Here is a 20,391-nt window from a genome sequence, read left to right on the forward strand (position 1 = left end):
TTCACCCTAGATGAATAAAAAAACCTTTCCTTTGGGTGAATTTAAAAATACACAGAAAAATACACTTGCATGATATAAAGAATTGGAGAGATGAATCAGCTTTTGAAACATGGATAGAAAAACTACATCGCAGGTTCCTGAGTCAATTTGTGTTTATTCCTAGTGTACTCCCATGCAGTTTAGAAAAGAGAATAGTGGAAGCTTTTAGGTAACACAACTTAGGTTGAGGGAAGGAACAGGAAAAATAGTTTGTTTATGGAAGTGTCCAGCGTATTGCACACACACAAACTGCCAGAGATCATAAATGCAGAGCTAAGCAGAACAACTGTGTGTAGTGGCTCTAAGGGGACCGAAGTTCTTAATCAGATTATCAAAGTCCACTGAATTGTTGGCCGTTCTGAGCTGAAAACAGAATATGTATTAAATAACATCACAGTACAAGTCCCTACTTACATGCATCTGAGGATGGGCTCATCATAAAATAATTCCATCTGTGGGATGGTGGAGATACATGGACATATCTGAATGTTTTATAACTCCCCTAAGGCCTGGTCTACACTGGGGGGAGGGGAGGGGCGAGATCGATCTAAGAGACGCAACTTCAGCTGAGAATAGCGTAGCTGAAGTCGACGTATCTTAGATTGACTTGCTTTGCGTCCTCGCGGCGCAGGATCGACGGCCGCCGCTCCCCCATCTACTCCACTTCCGCCTCTCGCAGCGGTGGAGTTCCGGAGTCGACAGGGAGCGCGTTCGGGGATCGATTTATCACGTCTAGATGAGATGCGATAAATTGATCCCCGATAGATCGATCACTACCCACCGATCTTAGTGTAGACGTACCCTAAGAAAGATTAGCTAATGAGAATAAACTCTTTACTCAGCACTAAATTGCATTTATGGCTGAAAAAGGAACTCTAAAAATGACTCCCTCCTGATTTCAGCACGTCTGCACACCAATTACGTTTTTAGTTGGCTCTGGTTAACATTAAACGAAAGTTAGTTGATATGATCTTTTTACTACTCTTACTATTGCAGCATGAGCACAGCTATAGGAGAGTGAACTGGATGGTATCATGGTTTACCCATCAACAAAAGAGGTAACTCCATATTTATTGTAGGGACTAATTCTGCCACCCTCAGTTACCCCTGTGTTAACACCAACTGAAGGAAAACAGCTGAGGGAAAACTTGGCCTACAGAATAATTTTTGGTACTGATGTCGCACAAGCCAGGAGACCACAACTGGACTTTGGAGATCCCAGGTTGAGCCTAAAGTGCTGGCACTTAGAAACAATGTTTTTATAAGGAAGCAAGGGACAAACACAGATCCTCACAATGCCAGTTTCAGAACAGAGCTGCACTTTCCAGACTTATTTTTTTCCCTTCTATACAATCTATACTTTTTAAAGCAACAAGTGTTAAAAAAGTAACAGGACCTTACAATGTGTCTCATGGAAGTACACTAAGCACAGGGCTTTTACCTTTTTCACAGAAGTAGGGCTACTGTCTGCACTACAGGCTGGACTAACCACAGGGCTTTTATTTTCTTGTGGAACACACTTTGCCATGTATACACTGTAGTCCAAAATCATCTTCTGTCGCACGTTTCCTGCCAGCTCCTTTTGCTTAGGCTGGGACATGATTTCTTCTCCGCTTCCTTTGCTACTGCTGCGACTGTGCGTAAGAATTCCAGACTGGCTATTGGTTCTACTGTGTGATGGCAAGAACCCTAAAGCAGAAGGAATAACAGCCATTAACAAACAGGGTGGAGAAGGGAAGAGAACAGCAAAGCAAGTAGCAAACCACGTGAAAATAGATGGCTGTAGAGTATCAAGCATGAGGCATGATTATCACTAAAAAAAAAAAAAAAAAAAAATCTAGCATCACCAAACATATGGCTACAAGGTTACTTGTGCTTAATTTATTTCATAAAAGGTACAATTCAAAGAAGTGCTTTTCCATCACTCTTTTAAGGCTACAATAAATTCCATAGTTACATGTTTAGATGGCCTTAAACTCTAAAGGTATGTCTACACTACGGGATTAATCCGAATTTATCTAATTCGAATTTAGGAAACCGATTTTATAAATTCGAATTTATTCGGCCACACTAGGCACCATTAATTCGGTGGTGTGCGTCCAAGCTACCGTAGTAGCATCGATTTCCAGAGCGTTGCATTGTGGGTAGCCAATAACATTGAATTGCCAATAACATCGAATTGTGGCCACACTAACCTTAATTCGGATTAACAATACCGATTTTGACGCTACTCCTCTCGTCGAGGAGGAGTACAGAAATCGAATTAAAGGGCTCTTTAATTCGAATTAAATGGCTTCGTTGTGTGGACGGGTCAAGCGTTAATTCGAATTAAAGCAGCTAAATCCGAATTAAAGTCGTAGTGTAGACCAGGCCTAATTTGCCAGTATTTAGAACGATTCAACATCCAGCAACAATGCATGCAACTGGAGATGTCAAACTCCTCAGTTACCCAAATCATATGCAAGCAGGTTTGTGGTCACCTGTACAACAGATGCTCGATTTTCAGAGAGTTTTGTTGGGGAGTGCCTAAGGCAAGTACAGACTACACTTAATTTTAGACTATAAGGATTAAATAGATTGTCCAAGGATCTGAATATCTGAAATTTATAATCCTCAGGAGAAATGTACAAAATATCAGTTTTGAATTTGCATTTCAGATACAAAAATGATGTTGTCTACACATTTCAAGAGAAAAACTCATAATAGGGAGGCATGATAAGGAGAGGGAAAGGAAATTTAGGATTACACCAAATGAAGTATTAATTAAAAAGCATCCAACACTTAAGAACTTTAACACTTGGGTCATTAGGAAGACGTTCCTCCACATATTTCTTGTTAGTTGCGGCTGATATTAAGGCAACAGGATTTCATAATTAAAGAGCACTGTCAGCATACATGGCCATTGACAAAAATATGTATTTGTGTGAATCTACCGATGGGAAGGCTTTTAATTTTTTAACAAAAAGGAAAGGGGGGGAGATGTAAGTAAAAACTTACAGACCTAATTCCTACACCCATTGAAGTCAGCTGCAAAAAACTCATTGACTTCAATAGTGGAGGACTGAACCCTTTTTGTAAAAATATTCAAATCTTTGCACTATGAAAATAAATTGATACTAAAGAAAAATTTTCAAGTAACAGTTTATATGTATGAGGTTACAACCACATACAATTGTATCTTGGTAACAGACGATCTCTAAAAACCTGCTTAAATCACAATTTTAGGGAATATCTAATTCTGCATGATTATTTTTAGACTTGCTTTTTAAGAGCTAATGCTTAAATTGGTTCACTACAAACAACACTAGCCAGACATTCAGTTTTATGGAAGCTTTTTTTGTACTTATTGTAACTCCCTTTATAAAACTGTAAATTAAAAAAAAAAAAAAAAAAAAAGATACTGGTTACCTGGCTTGTTTCCACATAAGCTGAGAGGCTTCTTCGCTTCAGACTTTAACTTGGAAGCCAGAAGGAATCTCCTAAACCATTCCTCCTTCTCCCTACCCGTTCTTCCAAACAAATAAAGTATTTGATCCTTCTGGCTAATGGGCTTTGTCCCATCTTGAGGTTTCTTAGATTCTTCACTGCCTAAGTCTAAGTTCTCTGCTGGTGACCTTTCTTCTAAGTTCTCTTTATCAGTCTGGGCCTTAGCCATAAAGTCATCTTGTCTACCAAGTTCAATGCAAATAGGATACTTTTTATTCCAAATTCGTTTTCGAGCCAAACTCTTGGGAACCAGATAAATCTGTGAAATAAAAAGGGAGAGGGTCAGATAGATCAAAAAAACCCAAAAACAAAAAAAGAAATTCCATATGAATCAATATCTTCTCCACTTATATATTAATGTATAGCATTGTGCATTAAGTGATGAGGTCATTCACCTCAAAGATGGTGAATGACCTCAGTTCCCACTTGGTTTAATGGGAGTGGTGGGTGCTCAACTCACTGGTCGATCAACAGGCTTCTAACAAATGATATGGAGAGGCTTAGCAATAAGCCTTATTTGAACCGGATCATGCTCAGGTAGTTTATACTCCTGGAATCACGTGAATACACAAGAATCTCTGCTTTCATTTAAAAAAAAAAAAAAAAAGGTTTTCAGCTCTCATAATTGTGCACAAAAAAAAAAAAAAATCTTGAAAATGTGACTCAGAAGCCAGAAGGTAAAGAACCCCAACATTTTTTTTTTTAAAGTCTCATGACATTTGGGGGTCCAACACATGATTTTTGGATGCTCGAGATCTGCAATACTGGTGCTGTGTGACTGCATAGGAACCAGAAAGCAAAACTATTTGATGGTCATATTCTAAGCTGAGTAAATGCAAACAGCACCCAAATGCAAGTAGAAAGAAGGAATTTCTTTAAAGCAAAAATTTCTTACCTCAACTGTTCCTTTAAAAAGGCCTATGTTGCTAAAGATACCCACAGTGTGTTTAAAAAGTAACGCTTAGCTTAAATTCCATTATTTGCTTATTGCATTTGGGGCACACTGTCCCTCTGTAATGGATTTTGTAACAAAAACGTCATGCTACTTTTGGTCAGATTTTAGATACCACTAAGAACAAACAACCAAGTCCTGTTGTACTGAGCTATAAAACTGCTCAATCGTGATTTCAAAGTCTTATCGTTAAAATGTTTCCAGCAAGAGAAAATATGCACAGAGGACAGGAATCTTTACAAATTTCTACCTCATCTTTCTATCATGGAAGTAGTTGGGCCCCCTCTGTGTGCAGATCTTGGGAGATCAATGAAGGCCTATTGCCCCTTTAGTTTTCTTTATTCTTCTCTTCCCCAGTCCCAGATTCCACTGTAGCATGGTTTCCTCCTTCACCTGTGCTGCCAATACCTTTCTGTGGTCACCATCCCTTGTGATGCACAGGGATATCATGCAAGATAATGCTGATATAGTCAGCTTTTTTTTATGCTGGGATCCCCCACAAATTTGGGAGAGGGGCAACGTAGGGCAAACATTTCCCAGCCTCACTTCTTCCCACTCTTGTCTTGGTGTACAGAAACTCAGAACCCATAATGCACCTACCTGGAGGGAAGCTTCCACAGCACTGTAGTGGGAAGGGACATGATGCAGCAGAGCTATCCCTTTCATCCATCTACCCACCCACCTCCCACTCTCTTCTGCTGCATCCACACAATTTGTGTTCCCTCCACTTGTGCAACAGCAAAAATGACTGGGCTCTGAATCCTTTTGCAGTCTTGAAACAAGCAAATTTGATTGCAGATTTCTAAAATATTATATGCATATTGTTTCATGTATATGAGAAGGAATGCTCAATCTTCCCATACCACACAGTTTCAAGACTCTGCATATTTACGTGAGGAAATAAAGGGGGGTTGAGTTTTTAAATGTCCTTTTGCTTATGTGCTGCTGATTTATTCTCCCAGTCCCCTTTTTAACTTTTCAAGAGGATGCTCTGAACGTTGTTCCCGATGGTTTTATTCTTTTTATAGCAAGATTCATCTATGTGGCAATGTAATGGAAGGCTTGCGTAAAAAAAAAGATACCAGCCCAAAAATGTTTATGTTTTAATATTTTTATACCCATAAAAAGAGATTACACATAGATCAGTCTTCAGTATGAAATAGCCACTGGCTAATGTCTGTTCCCTTTTACGCTCGCAGATTAAACCAGCATAATACTTTGAAAGCTAATCAGTAAATAAATAATCTTCATTTACATGACAGCAGAAATTAAACAACTAATAATGTAAAAAGGTAGTCTCTCTCTATACTACTATACAGCAATCAGCTGCATAACTAAATAGAACTCACCTTGCTGTCCGTAAGCTCATAAATTTTCTGGCCAATGTAGGTGACATCAGGCTTAGATTCATTGTAAATCGCCCTTCTGGAAATATTTTTATTGGGTTTTGAAAGTCTTAAGGTGCTTCCTTCAAGTCGCACGTAGACAGAATGAGTCAATGTAGCATGATAAGTTTCTGGATCATAATTATAAATTTCATTCATCCAACCCTAGAAAAAGGAAAGATTTGTTAATTGATATTGAATTGGCAACCTGATGTAGTATGAAAATAAAATTTTAAATAAATAGTTGTCAACCATTTATAGTAAGAGACTCCTTCCCACCTCATGTCACATATTGCATGGATGAATGCAATGAAGCAGTAGATTGGGACCAGAGTGAAATCAGGAAAGCAGGATTCTTTTCCTACCTCTAGCACTGGCTGTCTGAGACTTTGGGCAAATCAGTTCACCTCTCTGCACCTCTTTGTTTCCTTATCTATATAAATAGGGACAAATGTTTCTTAGCCACCTTTATAAAGTGCTGTGAGATCTAGGGTGAAAAGCTCCATATTTAAGTAATTATTCCCAATCCTAGGGGTACCAGATTAGCCAATGGAGGCACTTGGCAGAGGAGGAAAGAAGCAGTGTATTACCCACAGCATACATGCATGAGACATGAAGTCAATCTTTTCCTTGTCATAGTCTGCCAGATGACATACCTTAACAGTGACTCCTGCATTTGTGCATTAAGAGCCAAGTCCTGCAAGGTTTTGAGTATCCTCAGTGCTCAGTGAAGTCAATGGAAAGTGAAGCTACTCAGGACCTTGCAGTCAAGCCTTAAATCTGCACAGTAGAAATCCTTACAATACTGAAGGAGGGCGTGGGAGGGACGGAGAGAGAAAGGGAGGAGGAAAAGAGTCTATGAACGTACATCTCTCAATACCCTATTAAAAATAAGTTACACAAGCCACTATACAAAAAGTCAATTTACATATTATTGCAGCACTATAGCCAATTTAAAAAATCTCCTACACAAAAAAACCAGGACAATTTTCTAAGGCCAATTTACTTCATTGGGAGCTGGTGCCAGACAGTTTCTCAGAACAGACATTGCACAATTTTCTGAGGATTCTTAGATGCCATTACCAATTAATGGTGCCTAGATTATATTAATTTCACTGCCTATTTGCATTTTCACTAATACCCACAAACAAAACACTAGGAAAATTAAGCTATTTTATATGTTCAGTAGCCACCTCACTAAGTCACACATCTGACATTTCAATTTAAAACACATACAGTCTGCTTTTAGATTTCACCAACACCTAAACTCGCTTTTAGAGCCGTTTTGTATTTGGGTTTTGTTTACAGTGGAGATAACCAGCCTTCACATACAGAAATAAAAATGCATCAAGGAGACAGTTTGTAAAGCCATGATGATTTACAGTATGCACAGCAGGGTTCGTTTGTAATGGGCCCACCCTACTTCCTTTCTGGAAGTTATTAAGCCAAAAAGTTCCAGAGCAGACACAGCAACTAGTTTTCATTTGAGTTTTGAATTTCATCCAGAAATTCCAGCTGGAATTATCAAAGCACAAGGACATCACAAGACTTGCCTACAGTCATAGTGTGTTACTCTGTGCAAGCCCAGAGTATCCATATGGCTCATGTAAAAGTTCCACCTCCGCCCCAAAGAAGTTCTCTAGTGTAATGCAGATCTTTGAGCTTTCTCTGGACTTCCTACGGCCATACTAACAGATGGGCATGCTTCTGAGGCAGTGGCTCTAACCAACATCGCACCAACACCAGAGACAGCTCACACTATACCAATGGCCTCAGCCTAGCTTCACTTTTTTTTGTTGTTGTTGTTGTTTCTTTTGGGGAAGAAAAATCAAGCTTTCTTCCCATCTCCACTGAACCTTTGGCCATAAAAGTCTTGACAGTCCACCTTACAAAGAGAGGCAGTAACAGACTAGAAAACCCTTTGTTCAGGGTGCAGTCCTGTACGTGTGGTAGGTCTTCCCTCTAGCCAGGGTCAGCCAACTCCATCAGCAAGCTCTCAAGGGTGAAAGAGGGTTAAGCTGGCAGCACCCTCATGGAACAATATACTTTGATCACCTTTGAGGTGTGGGCAGCTGTGTAAGGGGGAGTCTGCCACACCTTCATCAAGTGAGCCTGCCCAAGGTCAGGTGCCAGGGCACAGCAACCCTGGCAGATGAGACTACAGGTCCAGGTCCTTTAACTGTGTCCTTTGAGTTAAAACTGGTACAGGAATCTACAAAGTCAGCTGCCTTGGACAACTTCTGTAATACCTGAGGGAAAGATGCTGTATTTCCCGAAGGATCACTATCCTGGTGATCTTCTATAGTGGAAGAATATTTGGCATTAGAGCCTTTCGACTCAGAGTCCAAATAGTAGATTTATTGCCCCAATCCTCAGCTCTGTTTACCTGCAAGCCTCCACTGCATACGGGCCAGTCCTGGAAGAATGGAGGGGGGGGCTCACAGGACATGTGCGCATGTCACATGATACTGGAATCCATCTTTAACCTGGTGCTTTTCCATTTAGAAGGAGGGGTGGGAACCCAGAGAGACAAAAGATTCCCGCCTTGTGCCAAAGATATAAAAGGGGGTGGAACAGAACAAAGGGGGCTGCCAGTCATGAGAAATCCCCTAGTTACCACCTGAGCTGGAACTAACAAGGATTGACTAACCTAATTGCCTTCTATGATGAGATAACTGGCTCTGTGGATGAGGGGAAAGCAGTGGATGTGTTATTCCTTGACTTTAGCAAAGCTTTTGATACAGTCTCCCACAGTATTCTTGCCGCCAAGTTAAAGAAGTATGGGCTGGATGAAGGGACTGTGAGGTGGATAGAAAGCTGGCTAGATCGTCGGGCTCAACGGGTAGTGATCAATGGCTCCATGTCTAGTTGGGCAGCCGGTTTCAAGCGGAGTGCCCCAAGGGTCGGTCCTGGGGCCGGTTTTGTTTAATATTTTTATTAATGATCTGGAGGATGGTGTGGACTGCACTCTCAGCAAGTTTGCAGATGACACTAAACTGGGAGGCGTGGTAGATACACTAGAGGGTAGGGATCGGATACAGAGGGACCTAGACAAATTAGAGGATTGGGCCAAAAAAAACCAGATGAGGTTCAACAAGGACAAGTGCAGAGTCCTGCACTTAGGACGGAAGAATTCCATGCACTGCTACAGACTAGGGACCGAATGGCTAAGTAGCAGTTCTGCAGAAAAGGACCTAGGGGTCACAGTGGACGAGAAGCTGGATATGAGTCAACAGTGTGCTCTTGTTGCCAAGAAGGCTAACGGCATTTTGGGCTGTATAAGTAGGGGCATTGCCAGCAGATCGAGGAACGTGATCGTTCCCCTTTATTCGACACTGGTGAGGTCTCATCTGGAGTACTGTGTCCAGTTTTGGGCCCCACACTACAAGAAGGATGTGGAAAAATTGGAAAGAGTCCAGCGGAGGGCAACAAAAATGACTAGGGGTCTGGAGCACATGACTTATGAGGAGAGGCTGAGGGAACTGGGATTGTTTAGTCTCCAGAAGAGAAGAATGAGAGGGGATTTGATAGCTGCTTTCAACTACCTGAAGGGGGGTTCCAAAGAGGATGGAGCTCGGTTGTTCTCAGTGGTGGCAGATGACAGAACAAGGAGCAATGGTCTCAAGTTGCAGTGGGGGAGGTCTAGGTTGGATAGTAGGAAACACTATTTCACTAGGAGGGTGGTGAAGCACTGGAATGCGTTACCTAAGGAGTCTCCTTCCTTGGAGGTTTTTAAGGCCCGGCTTGACAAAGCCCTGGCTGGGATGATTTAGTTGGGAATTGGTCCTGCTTTGAGCAGGGGGTTGGACTAGATACCTCCTGAGGTCCCTTCCAACCCTGATATTCTATGATTCTATGTACCAGGGGAAAGGATTGGGCCCAGACTAGGAAGGAGTCCAGTCTGTAAAAGAAGCTTATTGGAACATCTCTGAGCATTCACTGAGAGGCTTGAAGCTGGTGAGTAGTTTTCCTTCCTTCTAGGTATCATACCTGCAAAAGAAAGACAGAGTACTGGCCACAGTTAAGACAGAACTGACTGGAATGTTCAGCAAGGGGCGCATGGCAGCTAAGATGATGCATGGCTCATGCTCCATTCTGTTACTGTTGTCATCAAGGGCAAAAAAAAAAAAAACCCCTTCCAATTGAGCAGAGTTCTACCAGTCTCATGATGATTAAGGAGCTCAGACTATAAGAGTGAAAACTTTAGACAATGGATTTTCATAATTTAAAAATACTAAACTAACTAGAGAAGCAAAGTGCATAAACTTTGCTATTCTGTCTAGATACTTGTGTGACCCCATATCTTAGTGCCTCAATCATAATTAATTCTATCCTCAACAGTTCTGAAAGTAGGAAAATATTATCCCAATCTGTGAAACAGGGAACGGAGGAACAGGGTAGATTAAATGACTCACATGAAGTCATACAAGGAATCTGTGGCACAGCAGGGAACTGAACCCCTGGCTCTTGAGTCCCCATCTAGTGCCCTATCCACTACATGATCCTTCCTATCCAGTCAGTAATCACTCCATCACAGAATACTGTATCAAATCTGCATAATTAGACACAATATAGTACTTGTTGATTGCACCACAACAGAAGATTCCTTAACACAACATCATTACATAGCAAGAGAGACACCACTGAAGGTGGTCCCATTTTTTTCACATGTATAAACTCTTAGTTGGAAAGCAATCAGACAAAATTAAACCAGCATCTTGTTTTCCTCTGTTTATATATTCCTGACTCTTTTCTCAGAATGGCTGGATAATGAAATTAGAAGAGACCCACACAGCTTTACTGATTTCTGCCATGTGCTCCAGCTTTATGTTTAAAATAACTGGATAAGCTCTGTAATCAGCCAGTCTAACAAACACTTCTAAAAATCCTGTCCTGATCATTTGCTTGCTCTCTCTCTATTCAATAACCCAAACAGAGGCTCTCTCTTCATTCAATACATGCTATTTCTCCAAACATCATTTTACTGGGGATACAGGAATGGCAGCAAAGATTTTCAAATGTGACTAGTGATTTTTGGATACCTGATGTATCTCCATTTGGGCACCCAGAAATTGTCACTTCTGAAAATCTTATCCATTATTCATACATAGTTCCTGCATAAGAGGACACAGAGAATGGCAAACAGCATATAAAACAAGACAATGGGTACTATGCACACTTATAGTTTAGTGCAAAGAACAAAGCTACAAAAGAGTTAAGAAATTCAAGTTAGCTATTACTTAACTAATATCCAGGCCATCATCAACACTTTAGGATATAATGTCTGATACAATACTTCTACATAAACTCTGAGGGTCACTCTACATGAGCCTTCAATTCGCAGCAAGCTGGGGTGCAATTCTATCTTGCACCAGTGTGCCACACATTAACGGTCTGTGTGGACACTGCACGTTAACCCGGTTTCAAAGCAGGGTAGATCAAACCACACTAATGAACTATTAATGTGCATCAGCAGAGTCCACACAAACAGTTAGCGTGCACAGGCTATTACAGGGAAGATTCACACCCCAGCTTCCTCCAAAGAAAATATTTGTGTATACAAGTTCTGAGTTTTCCTGACTTGTAAGGAAGCATAGTTTCCTTTTTACACTGAAATTTCAAGATATTTAACAGCAAATAAATTTAAACAGGTCCATGAATAGATGAAAAGCTGCATTACTTGAAGTCAAGTGAGAATTCTTTGTCAAATGACCTTTGTTAATTAATCTGAAGCTATAAGCCTGATGAAGAAGTATTTTCCGAATATCTGCTATTTTACCTCAAATTTAATTGGCTGATCAATAAATCTGCTTGGGGGGGGGAGGAGAGGGGAGAAGGTGTTTTTGCATGTTTTGTTTAGAATAAAACCTTTGGAGAACAAGTGCAAAAGACATGTGAAAACCTCAAGATTCTTTTCTCCAATTCTCATATTTTTAAAGCAATTTAGTTACTTTCTGAAATTCCTCCTCTCTCTGAAAAATAGTCAGTGCGGATGGGCACATATTTTCAACCCATGTTGCAACCTATTTTGCAGCGTGTCCAAAACAATTAAATTAATGGACTATGCTTAAATATAGCAATTCCATCACTATAATCCATTAGAGACAGATACATTATCCCAGGCTATTGGAACATCAACAATGGACTTCATTGTTGTTTGAGGGATTGTATGGTTTGGTTTTCGGTACTACTGAAGCAGTTAAATTAAGAAATTTAGTAACTCAGGGAGGACAATGGGAACAGTCAAACGACTTTGCAGCTGTTTGCCATGGACAGTGATCTTATGATCTCCATCTTTAAAGATGAGCAGTTTTGTTTAGAGGATGGAATAGGAGAAATTGTCTGGCTATCAGTAGAATAACTAAATTGAAACGTGCTTTGTTAAAAACATTAGGTGAAACTGCTTTTAGGAAAGGTCAGCCATACTGTTAAAACAGCTAGATACACTAACAGGACCTGGCCTGGTTATTAGACAGTAAATGTTAAGCTTCTGGCTTTAATGAACTGTGTGACCTCTGTCTTACCAGTACCATAGGCTGTCCTAAATCTCCTATGAAGGCATACTTCTAAAGAGCGCTCACAAGAAATTCAAGTAATTTAGGTTAAGATGGACTAACATTTTATATATATTCCCTCACCACCTGCCCAATCCTGCAACTTTGTACTTGAGTTGTAGTCCCATTGAAACCATTGGGATTACTCTTGTAAGAGCTGCAGAATCAGGCTCTTTAGTACCACACTTAAGCAATCAGACATATTAGATAATTTCAATGTAACAGTTTAATACAGTACAGTTAAACTATAACATGCCTGAGATTTCAACATGAAAAACTGAGGCTGCCTCTTGGAACAGTAAAAATAACAGGAGTACTTGTGGCACCTTAGAGACTAACAAATTTATTAGAGCATAAGCTTTCGTGGGCTACAACCCACTTCTTCGGATGCATATCTTGGAACAGTGTTACGACTGACAAGCCAAAGTGTTCAAAAATACCAGGTTTTCTGCACAAAGATACCATCAAGCACATAAATGAAAACAACAGCCAGCCAGTTTCACAACATGAGACAGAATTCAAAATATCACTTCCTCCAAGAGTCACTTGGCACCACTTTCACAGAGATTGATTAGCAGACATTAGCACTAAACTGATTTCATTTTAAGCCCCAGTACTGAGATCCAGAAATGCCTGCGAAATCTGATAGATATGCAGTCTTCATCAGAACAATTCCTCTTTCGTAGGTTGTTTCTACTCTTTCGTAATTAATTCATTTCAAGAATATGTTGCTTGATAAAATGGGGAAGATAAAGAAAAAGATACCTTGAACCAGCATCTTTCAAATCAGAGATATCAAGCCACTTTACAAAAGGTAGCCAGTTAACGATAGGGGATACAGAGGCACAGGGAGGTTAAAAAGACTTGCCCAAGGTCACAAAAAAAAAAAACCTCAATGGCGTTATCAGGAATGGAATATGTGTCTCTCACTTTAATCATTAATACACTTTAATACATTTTTTCAAAAAATGCTCAGAAGTCCACTTGTCCCTGTAAGTGCTCCTCTCCCCCCCTTTTAAAAAAAAGCGTATGTCTCCAGACTTAAAGTCGTATCTTCATTGCATAAAGGTGTAAAAATTGATAAACCTAAACACAGGGTGGGGAATCTAGCATAAATTAAATATAGGAAATGATCTGTGCATGATGTAAAGCATAAACATGATGGAATAAAGCTTAGCATCCATAAACAGAAAAAAAAAAATTAGAAAAGGCTTACTAAGTTTATCTATGCTCCAACAACATAATTGAACCATTAGCTTCTGGAAATCAAACTTCAACAATTACTGTGGCCAAGTGAATGGACTGTGGCCAAGTGAATTCCAGACACATTAGCCAAATTCAACCCTGGCGTAATTCCACTAACTTGAACTGAGTTACTTATTTGGTCCATTCCGTGAGCCTCGGCCTAGTGTCTCAAGGCATAAGATCAGCAAATTCAATATTAATGCAAGGCTTTGGGGGATCAAATACTTGAAAGAACTGACTTCAGAAGGGACATTGGCTATATTGCTGAATCATAGGCCTAAGAGGAAATTGAACTCTGAGCCAGCGGACATATTCTGCACAGTTCTGTGCCGCAAGCTGAATCTAGTGCATAGATGAAACACCATCTGAAAGTACACCGTTTCTTCAATAAACCAAAGTTTGCTACACTCAAAGCTATCCGTTTCCTAACAAAGTAGATTGTAAGTTCTTTGGGGTAGGGACTGCCTTTTACTACAATATATTTTTGTACAGTGCCAAGTGCAACAGAGCCCCTCTATTCTGATTAGGGGCTTTGGGCTTTTTAATTCATATTACCTGTATTATAGTAGATAGAAACTGAGACCTAACCTCTTTGCTTTTGTCCTCTCATTCAAAAGACACCTTACTTTTCTGCTTTTAGAACTAAACAACTTCCTTTTGCTACACAGATACTTACTGGATAACATCTAAAGGCCAACTAATATATTTTGCATTTAGATAGCATCTTCCAGCTGAGCTTTCAGCATGCTTTACAAACACTAAATATAGCATTGCAACCCACTTGTGAGGTAAACACTGTAATTTGTATAGATTAGGAAACTGACACAAAAAGGGTAAATGATTTGCCCAAGAACACACGGGAAGTCTGCTCCAGTGCCAAGAATAGAACCCAGATCTGCTGATGCCTGGTATTGTGCCTTACCCCCATAGCCATCCTTTCTTCTAACTCAGCCAGACCAAAAATCTTCAATCGTAAAGATGACCAGCTACTTCAGGAATAGTTTTTCTGAACTTACTGCTGTAGTTATTTAAAAGGGTGTGAAAACTAGGGAATTCTATGTTTATGACAGAGATTTCAAACCTAATGACTCCGTAGGTCCTAGATCACACACACACACACACACACACACACACACACACACACACACACACACACACACACACACAACCATATTTACCAAGACCATTCAGCAATAGCTTTCAAATGGGGGAATTCTTAAATTTCCAACTGCTTTTATGGGTGAGTTTTACAAGATCTCAAGGGACAAAATTTACAAGTCAAAATCAAAGCTGTGCTCCATGATTGACAATTACTCCCAGACTAATCCTATAAATAGTCATTCTTTTAATTAGTCAAATCCAAACATTAAGTATTCATGTAGCCAAAGATTAGTCATTTTAAGTTAAGGGACAAGGAAGGAAAACATAACATACAGAAGAGCCTTTCAAATTTTGATTTACCTCTAGAATTGACAACCGTTTACATTAAAAAACATGATTACAGATAAATACATAGATGAAAAAATTGCCTGTGAAACTTGGGTTTTTAAGGCATAATTTGAGATCTCCATTGTTCATCTATGCATTTATATAGTTGGTCATTGAAGTATGGGGGGAGGGATAGCTCAGTGGTTTGAGCATTGGCCTGCTAAACCCAGGGTTGTGAGTTCAATCCTTGAGGGGGCCATTTAGGGAACTGGGATAAAAAAATCTGTCTGGGGATTGGTCCCCCTTTGAGCAGGGGGTTGGACTAGATGATCTCCTGAGGTCCCTTCCAACCCTGATATTCTATGATTCTATTTGCCTCCTGCATTACCTATGATTTCTGCTGGTGGATTACGCTCCGCTATACAAGTACCAAGAGCTATTGTTCATGACCATAATACAAAACTGGCAAAACAAGTTACTCTCTAATGTAAGTGTCCTGTTGGATCTGAAGGATGCTTTTTGCTACAACTAAGTAAGTGCATAGCTAAATCAGCAGCTAAAACCAGGCTCTGCAATTTAAAATTTGGGGTTTTTTTTCCTGCAGGCAAATAAAGAGAGAGGACATAATCTGAACCTCCAAGATAGTATTGATTGAAAGACTTAGAGGAAAGACAAAGGTAGTTACAATTGTGGATCAGAAATCAATAGGATGAAACAAGACTATTTAGTTGGGGAAAGAAAAGGGGACTCAGGTGTTCAGAGTTCTCAAGAATGTAAATTAAAACTAGTCACCTCCTCTTAAAACACTATGTGCCAAATACAAAGAGGCATTTGAACTTAAAAGGACAGCACAGCAGCGGTTTTCAACCTTTCCAGACTACTGTACCGCTTTCAGGAGTGATTTGTCTTGCCTACCCCCAAGTTTCACCTCACTTAAAAACTACTTGCTTATAAAATCAGACACAAAAATATAAAAAAAAAAGTCACAGAACACTATTAATGAAAAATTGCTTACTTTCTCATTTTGTCTGTATGAAATTTTAGTTTGTACTGCCTTCGATAGTGCTTTTTCTGTAACCTGTTGTAAAGCTAGGCAAATATCTAGATGAATTGATGTACCCCCGGAAGACTTTTGTGTAGCCCCAGGGGTACGCCTACCCCTGTTTGAGAACCATTGCAGTAAAGCACTAAAGAGGATGTGGAAGAACAGGCCTTCAATCATGAACGGTTGTCCTTCTCTGCACCTTTTCCAATTCTAATATATCTTTTTTGAGATGGGACAACCAGAACTGCATACAGCATTCAAGGTGTGGGGTGTATCATGGATTTATATAGTGACATTATGATATCTACTGTTTTATTATGTATCCCTTTCTTAATAGTTCCTAATATTGTTAGCTTTTTTGACTGCTTCTGCACATTGAGCAGACATTTTCAGAGAACTATCCATGATGATTCAATATCTCTTTCTTGAGTGGTAACAGCTAATATAGATTCCATCATTTTGTATGGATCATTGGGATGATGTTTTCCAGTGTGCATTACTTTGCATTTATCAATACTGAATTTTGTCTGCGATTGTGTTTCCCAGTCACCCAGTTTTGCAAAACTCCTTTGTAACTCCTCGCAATCTGCTTTGGACTAAATTATCTTGAGGAAACGTGCATCATCTGCAAGCTTTGATGCCTCACTGCCTGCTCCTTTTTCCACAGTAAGGCAAGCAGCATCTTCTTTCTTGCTCCCTGGCAATGGCAATCAACAGCTGCCTTGAACCTGTGTAGGATAATTTCTCTGTAACCCACTTGAATGTGGTGTAATGGGAAGTAGCACCAGAGATTCCTACAATGAAACACAGAAGATTTATTCCCCTTTATCCTTTTGCTATCGGCATGAATGTGATTCAGTACTAGCTTCTCTCTTCAGTGCTGCACTGCAACATCTGAGCACTATTTGGGGTCAGGCTGAGTTAAGGGGGGAGGCAATTGCAGAAGGTGAAAATAGCCCAGGAATTTGATTCAGCGGGAGGTGGCCAGGCCAGAAACCACTGTTCTCCAGAGCCCTCAGAAGATAAACACGTTAAGACCATAAACCTTTGGACCTTGGTTTTTGTAAATATTTTTACTTTATCAAGTTGGGTTTTTTTTTGACTGAACCAGGTACAGATGGAGAGAAAAAGAATGTTCATTTTTAGCAGTCAGAGTTATTTTATGTATGTGTGTGTGGTGGGGGAGTGGTAGGGTTGCCAACTTTCTAGTCGCACAAAATTGAACACCCTAATCCCACCCCTTCCCCTCGCTCACTAAAGCATCAAACATTCCTGGAAAATCACTTTCCAAGTCCAACATAAACAACTACATTTTGTTAATTATTTCATTGACAGAAGAATAGTTTTGGGGTTGTTGTTGTTTGTTTTTAAAAGAGACAGTACGGCAGGTCAAATGCTGGGTCTAACCAACCTGGCCTTCTCCACTTAGGCGTCTAAAAAAAGTCTGTATCATTGCTTGAAATATAAAGCAGTCAGAATTGTGCATTGGCTAGATTATTAATAAGGAGCATATTTTAAGATAGATGTAATAAGACATGCTGGCAAAGTCAAGAGACCTTTAATAACAGATGGTGTTTCTGACACAGCCTATTGAGTTTGTACAGGTAAAGGTGATTATCATTTCTCAGGTTGACTAAAGATTGCTCAAGCAATACATTCTGAATACAGATGTGAACCTTCCAAAACAAAAAACATACCCCACTTTGCTGGAAATATGAGGTTTAAAAGAATTAGTTAAGTATTCTTTTAAGCTATATAAAATAGGCAGGTAGCAAAAAGAAAAAAAAATTACAATAAGTGCACCAAGATTTTTTTTTTTTTTCTTTCAAAGTGATAATCAAGCTGTGCTCATTCTTGGCCTATGTAAACATGTCATCTTAATATTACATTTGTGGCTCCTTTCACACTTCACTCCTGTTATTTTTCCCTTTCCCCTCCCTCTCTAGTCTTCTCTTAAATTAAGCTGTTTGGGGCAGGGGCCACATCTACCTCTATTTGTAGAATACCTAGCACAATGAGTCCCTGATCCTTATTGTAGACTTTTGTTGATACCATAATATAAATAAAGTTGAAGTACTATGCTAGTGTAGTTTTGCTCATGCTAATCCAAGGCATGGACCCCAAACCAAAACTTTACGTGAAGTCGGGAAGAGTTTTTCCAAACTAACACAAAAAACGTAAACATCAAGAGCAAATACACTGAAGCAGACTGAGCGGTTCAGCAATATTCACCATAGATACTTGATACACGAATCATGCTGAATTGGATGGGCCTGGTAAGCCTCTCGCCTATATCCCCCCCTCTCATATAAATGTATTACCTAAATCTGAAATACAGGATAAGAAAGAGGTGGCATAGATACACCTCAGGATGTTTAGCATCAACTGTAATCCAACCTTCTGCTCACTAGCTCTTGCAGATTTGAGGATGAAGTGGTCATTCAGAAAGTAGTAACTGGCAAGATTAAAAAGTTGGTAGGATGATAGGTCAACAAGGTGGCAAGGAGGATGGCTTTTGGTGCAAGAGAGAACAGCAAAGAGAAAAATGGTACCACTTAGCCAGATCAAATGAGAGCAGTGTACCTGCCTGCCAAAGCCCAGAAGTATTCAAGATGGATCCAGCCCTGAAAAACTCATATGGAAAAATCTTCAAATTCGTTTTTCCCAAGTTCACATTTGCAGTAAACTATTTAAGATATAAAGACATTTTCCCATGTGATAAAGGGGAACCCTAATATCTCCCATCACGTTATATAACATTTGGCCAAAGACTATTCTTGTTAGATTCTAAAATGATTCAAAATTCAGGACTGTTTCCCCCCCAATCCGTACTCAGAGTACATTGTCTGTGCTAGTTCAGATGCCTTATTGGACTGAGCCCTCATCTGCACCATGAACTTTATTCTCAGAGGTAAATATGATGCAGATAAAGTGATTTGATTTGAGAGCACCAAAGTACACCCGGTTTAATCCACCTCTAGTGCTCATCCTCTTCCCCGTCACTGCTTCATATTAGAGTATTTGAACACTATGTACACAGAACTTTCTGCCTAGGAACAGCAGCAGCAGCCTCAAACTGAAACTCTATCACATAAGCACATTGAAACTTAAACAATACAGCACATTGTATGATTGCTAACAAGCTAATGCAAAGTGCCCCCTACGCACCAACAAAACCCTCTTAAAGTTAAATCATATGCAGCACTGGAAAATGATTTTAACAGAAGCCAACTCAGTCCCTGCTAAGAACACTGCCATTTCAATACACAGATTAATCTAATGTATTCAATGCTTGAGAATTTCATGACTAAATATGTATCATCAAAATAACCTGTATATATTTAGTCTATTCTACCACATCAAATTCAAGCTCCTTGCCTCTCACTAAGCTCTGCACAAACGTCAGCCCTGCCCACGTTTGCCCTCTCTCATTTCTTATTTTTCCTCCCAACTACTGTTACTGGGCTTATTTTCTTTTCCCACTTGACTTCCCACCTTCTTTCAAGCCCACCATTACTCTTGGAATAGCCTTCCATTTTGTGTTTGACTAGCACCTTCTCTCTCTTCTCCTTCAGATCCCCTTTAGAACTACAGCTGTGCTAAATGACATCAATGAACCCTCAAGTACACACCAGCAATGCTTTTAGAAGTTAGCAGTTCAGTGCATCTCAGACTATACTTGTGAAAGTTTAACAAACATGGGTTGAAGCTATCCAGCCTCCCCACAGCCTTCCAAGCATCTGAAGACCCTCTCCCCATTATTCATATGAAGCTTTTGGATGAAGGTTAATAAATTTCTGTGAGAGGTAGTAAGAATTCTTTTTAGGACTGAAGTGAAAACTGGCAATTCCTGTTAGCCTCACCTGTTTTAAAGCCCACAGTTCAATAGCTTCAGCAATTAATGGATTTTCAGTGGGTGACTCTTGCTTGAGCTGATCAGAACGAAAATCCTTCAAATATAATCAACTACACAAATGGATGTTATGCTGTTTTATTAGTTACTTAACCAGAAAGGTCGAGAGTTTCCATGTTAGCTTGCTAAAATTAGCATCCACTTACAATCCAATGGCAGCAAATCAGAAGTGCTACAACCATGCTAGTCACTTCCCTCATTATTTCATGCATTTAATCTGGAGAGATCAAAAATTTAGGCCACAGAATTCTACAATGTGGTTTGCAGTAGCCTTCATCTTAGGAACTCACAGAAACTACAGGTCCCAGTATGCAATGTTCTCTCTTGAAGTAACATGCCATTTT

At 39.8% G+C, this 20,391-nt stretch overlaps 1 protein-coding gene across 1 annotated transcript in view; it reads right to left on the reverse strand.

The window, feature by feature from the left end:
- Nucleotides 1-20,391, reverse strand: part of TEX2 (testis expressed 2) — a 109,512-nt gene that overhangs the window by 33,536 nt on the left and 55,585 nt on the right. The window contains exons 3-5 of the mRNA XM_065415037.1: nt 5,827-6,027; nt 3,448-3,784; nt 1,481-1,728 (exon numbers count right to left, since the gene is read on the reverse strand). Of these exons, the coding sequence (XP_065271109.1) occupies nt 1,481-1,728; nt 3,448-3,784; nt 5,827-6,027 (786 nt within the window). The remainder of the gene's footprint in view (nt 1-1,480; nt 1,729-3,447; nt 3,785-5,826; nt 6,028-20,391) is intronic.

The sequence above is a fragment of the Emys orbicularis genome, chromosome 13 (genome assembly GCF_028017835.1).
Source record: "Emys orbicularis isolate rEmyOrb1 chromosome 13, rEmyOrb1.hap1, whole genome shotgun sequence".
NCBI classification, from domain to species: Eukaryota; Metazoa; Chordata; order Testudines; family Emydidae; genus Emys; species Emys orbicularis.